Here is a 3,799-nt window from a genome sequence, read left to right as displayed (position 1 = left end):
ACAAAACTGAATAGCATCTACTGCCGCTTTGCCCTTGCCTTTGTTGAATCAGAGACCAGTTCCAGACGCACTCAACTCATCTCACCGTAATAACCAAAAACTGGCCGGAAAACGCATCGGAGTTCTTCGTCGACCACCAGAAACTGTCTCAAAAGTCCAGGTTTTCATATTATTTTTTTAATTTTTAATTTATTTTTCTCGTATTTGCCATCCGCATGTGCCATGATTTGATTCCGTCGTGGTTAAAGGCGACACATCAGATAATTGCTTCGTAACAGAGATCTACTTCCAATCGCGTTTCTGCGATTGTGCGCTAAATTACCACGATTAACAACATAGCTATTAAACGATTCAATTGTCGCGATTTTTATTATTAATTGTTAATCTGTCTCAATTAAGCAAGCGTAGATAATTTTACTTCATTTCTCAGTTTATGGATTCATCTGCCCAGTTTGATTCTATCCCCGTTAACTGTTACGTTTTTTAGACAATTTCACTTTTAATTTGTGTTTTATTGTAGTTTTTGGCTAAAATTTTATTTGATTTTGATTATCGCCTTTTCTTTTTACAGGGGATTCTGATTCTTGAGACTTCACAATATGACGTCATTTTTGAAGCCTGAGAATGCCCTCAAGAGGGCAGAAGGTTTCTTCATTAGATTATGATATATTCTGATTTTTGTGTTCTTATCTTGCCATTGCTAATAAAAATTATGCAATTGAATCATTTGAATTTTGATGTACAGAGTTAATCAATGTCGGGCAGATGCAGGATGCTCTTCAGACTCTTCACGACCTAATCACTTCGAAAAGATACAGGGCATGGCAGAAAACACTTGAAAGAATTATGTTTAAGTATGTAGAGCTTTGTGTTGTCATGCGGAAAGGACGGTTTGCAAAGGATGGGCTAATTCAGTATCGTATAATATGTCAGCAAGTGAATGTTAGCTCACTTGAGGAGGTGATTAAGCATTTCATGCACCTGTCAACCGAGAAAGCTGAACAAGCCCGTAGCCAGGCTCAAGCATTGGAAGAAGCCCTTGATGTTGATGACTTAGAGGCTGATAAAAGGCCGGAGGACTTGATGCTGAGCTATGTCAGTGGTGAGAAAGGAAAGGACAGATCTGACAGGGAGCTTGTTACCCCGTGGTTTAAATTTCTTTGGGAAACTTACAGGACTGTGCTTGAAATATTGCGGAACAACTCAAAGTTGGAAGCCTTATATGCGGTAATCTTTCTTGTATTTTTTCTTGTTGGAGGTGTTGTAGGTTGTCTTAAGCAATTAATATGTATGTTACGTTGTCTGGCTTAACACCAGCTATCTATTGTTTCTGTTTTAATCTAAGTGAATTTTAACATGAAAATGTCTTACCTTTGTGGGTGTGCGGTCTTGTGAGACTGGTCAACATATGCCATAATTGCTGTATGAAATTATTATATTCCAAGTTATGTTCTAATTAGATGATAGATGTAGTGCGCAGAGTTACTGAAATTAGGCATCAAAATGTGGCATGCATCTCTGATAAGTAGAAATTAATTTATTGGCGCTATGGGATATATTGCTACTGTTGCCCATCACCTATTCTTACTTACATTTTTTATTGTAATATATGATAATATAGGATGCACCCATGTCTTATGTCAAATTTTTAATAGACTCTATTGTCATTTACAGATGACAGCCCATCGAGCTTTCCAGTTTTGTAAGCAGTATAAACGAACAACGGAATTTCGAAGACTCTGTGAAATCATCCGAAACCATTTGGCTAATCTTAACAAATATCGGGACCAACGAGACCGTCCTGATCTTTCTGCTCCTGAAAGCATGCAATTGTATCTTGATACAAGATTTGAGCAGCTGAAAATTGCCACTGAACTTGAACTCTGGCAGGTTGGCAATTTCTCTTTTTTCTTTATATTGTCAAATCGTTGGTTATATTGATGTTGTAAGACCTGACAATTTGTTGCATGCAGGAAGCTTTCCGATCCGTTGAAGATATACATGGACTAATGTGCATGGTCAAGAAAACACCGAAACCATCCTTGATGGTGGTTTACTATGTTAAGTTGACCGAAATATTTTGGAAATCATCCAGTCATTTATACCATGCATATGCTTGGTTCAAGCTATTTTTGTTACAAAAGACCTTCAACAAGAATCTGAGTCAGAAGGATTTGCAATTAATAGCTTCTTCCGTTGTTCTAGCTGCGCTTTCAGTTCCTCCTCATGATCATACTCATGGTGCCTCTCATTTAGAACTAGAGCATGAAAAGGAGCGAAATTTGAGGATGGCAAATCTCATAGGCTTTAATCTTGAAACCAAGCCTGAGAGCAGAGAAGTGGTACGTTACTTCATTTGCACTATTGTGGTAGTATATTGATATTTGATTTGCAAATCTTACCATTTGCTGTTGTTTCTGTTTTGTCTCCCCCCAGCTTTCAAGGTCATCACTTCTCGCTGAACTGGTAAGATATTCTCATTATTTGAAATTCAACAGTGTATAAATACCTTTTCGATTGTCATTATAGCAATTGATCAATGTTTAGGGTGTCTACTCTTTCTTAATTGTGGTCTGTTTTTGAGCAACTGTTTTTAATCCTTTTTTGACATTTGGGGTGGTTGATCATATTGATTTGAATTTCTTTCTGTATCCACGTATTGCCAACTTTGCCAAACTACAGACTTATAACAGCTTTTGATCTTTGGCATTTCTTGTGTTGGTTTTGAATATTTGTTGTTTGGTAATGATTTTAGCCTCCAAACATATTTAGACTCCTAAAGCAGTGAGAAATTTACTATTCAAACAACTTCCAAATTTTCTAAGCATATTCTGGATGTATGTTCTGACCTGTTGATCTAATCTATTAAACATTTTGTATAGTACGTTGCTGATGGTTTTACCTCAGTAAATGCTTTAGTTGTCATGATTCAATTCTTTAAACATTTATTTTTAATAGTAAGCCATCTGTATAGCTAAGAAACCACTGGGGGTTGGGTGGCCTCTTGGTTAGTGTTATTATGATAAATGTGACATTGTTAAGTAATTGCTGTAGACTCAGTAGGAAGTTTGTTTGGATTAATTGCAGGCATCAAAGGGTGTAATGTCATGTGTTGCTCAAGAAATTAAGGACATTTACTATCTTTTGGAACACGAGTTTCTACCCGCGGATCTTGCACTTAAAGTACAACCCTTGCTAAACAAAATTGCTAAATTAGGGGGTAAGTTTTCCTTTGCATCATCTGTTCCAGAGGTGCAATTGTCGCAGTATGTACCAGCACTTGAGAAGTTAGCTACCTTGAGGTTGTTACAACAGGTACATTGTCTTTTTTCTTTTATATATTTATTTAATCCTTCTGTTTGATGTGTACCTAATCCTGTTGGCCCGCCTTCTTCTAGGTATCTAATGTGTACCAGACGATGAAGATTGAGAACTTAGCTGGGATGATCCCCTTCTTTGATTTTTCCATAGTCGAAAAGATTTCTGTGGATGCTGTTAAGCAGAAATTTCTATCCATGAAAGTTGACCACATGAAAAATGTTATAATTTTCTGTATGACGGTATGTTTTCCTTTATGTTATTTAATAATGAGAATGTTGTATTGAATGTGTGAAAATACTAGATGAGGTAGGATTTCGCATGTGAGAGAGTTGGGGTAGCGTTTATTAAAGAAAAGATGGTTGACTCAATTTTGGTGGTTTGCGCATGTTACATGGTTTGGTTGATCAATCTTGGTTCTGCAGAATCATTATATCTTACAGGGAAATTAGTTATTTTGTTTGCACCATTTTCAAATACC

At 36.6% G+C, this 3,799-nt stretch overlaps 1 protein-coding gene across 1 annotated transcript in view; it reads left to right on the top strand.

The window, feature by feature from the left end:
- LOC101497832 (eukaryotic translation initiation factor 3 subunit A-like) overlaps positions 1-3,799 on the top strand; it is an 11,544-nt gene continuing 7,745 nt past the window's right edge. The window contains 7 exon segments of the mRNA XM_012713955.3: positions 1-160; positions 572-645; positions 746-1,227; positions 1,675-1,890; positions 1,974-2,342; positions 2,437-2,466; positions 3,088-3,315. Of these exon segments, the coding sequence (XP_012569409.1) occupies positions 600-645; positions 746-1,227; positions 1,675-1,890; positions 1,974-2,342; positions 2,437-2,466; positions 3,088-3,315 (1,371 nt within the window). The 5' untranslated portion in view covers positions 1-160; positions 572-599.

The sequence above is a fragment of the Cicer arietinum genome, chromosome 3, assembly GCF_000331145.2.
Source record: "Cicer arietinum cultivar CDC Frontier isolate Library 1 chromosome 3, Cicar.CDCFrontier_v2.0, whole genome shotgun sequence".
Taxonomy (NCBI): Eukaryota; Viridiplantae; Streptophyta; class Magnoliopsida; order Fabales; family Fabaceae; genus Cicer; species Cicer arietinum.
Note: the sequence above shows the minus strand (reverse complement) of the source record. Positions and strands in the feature narration are given on the sequence as shown.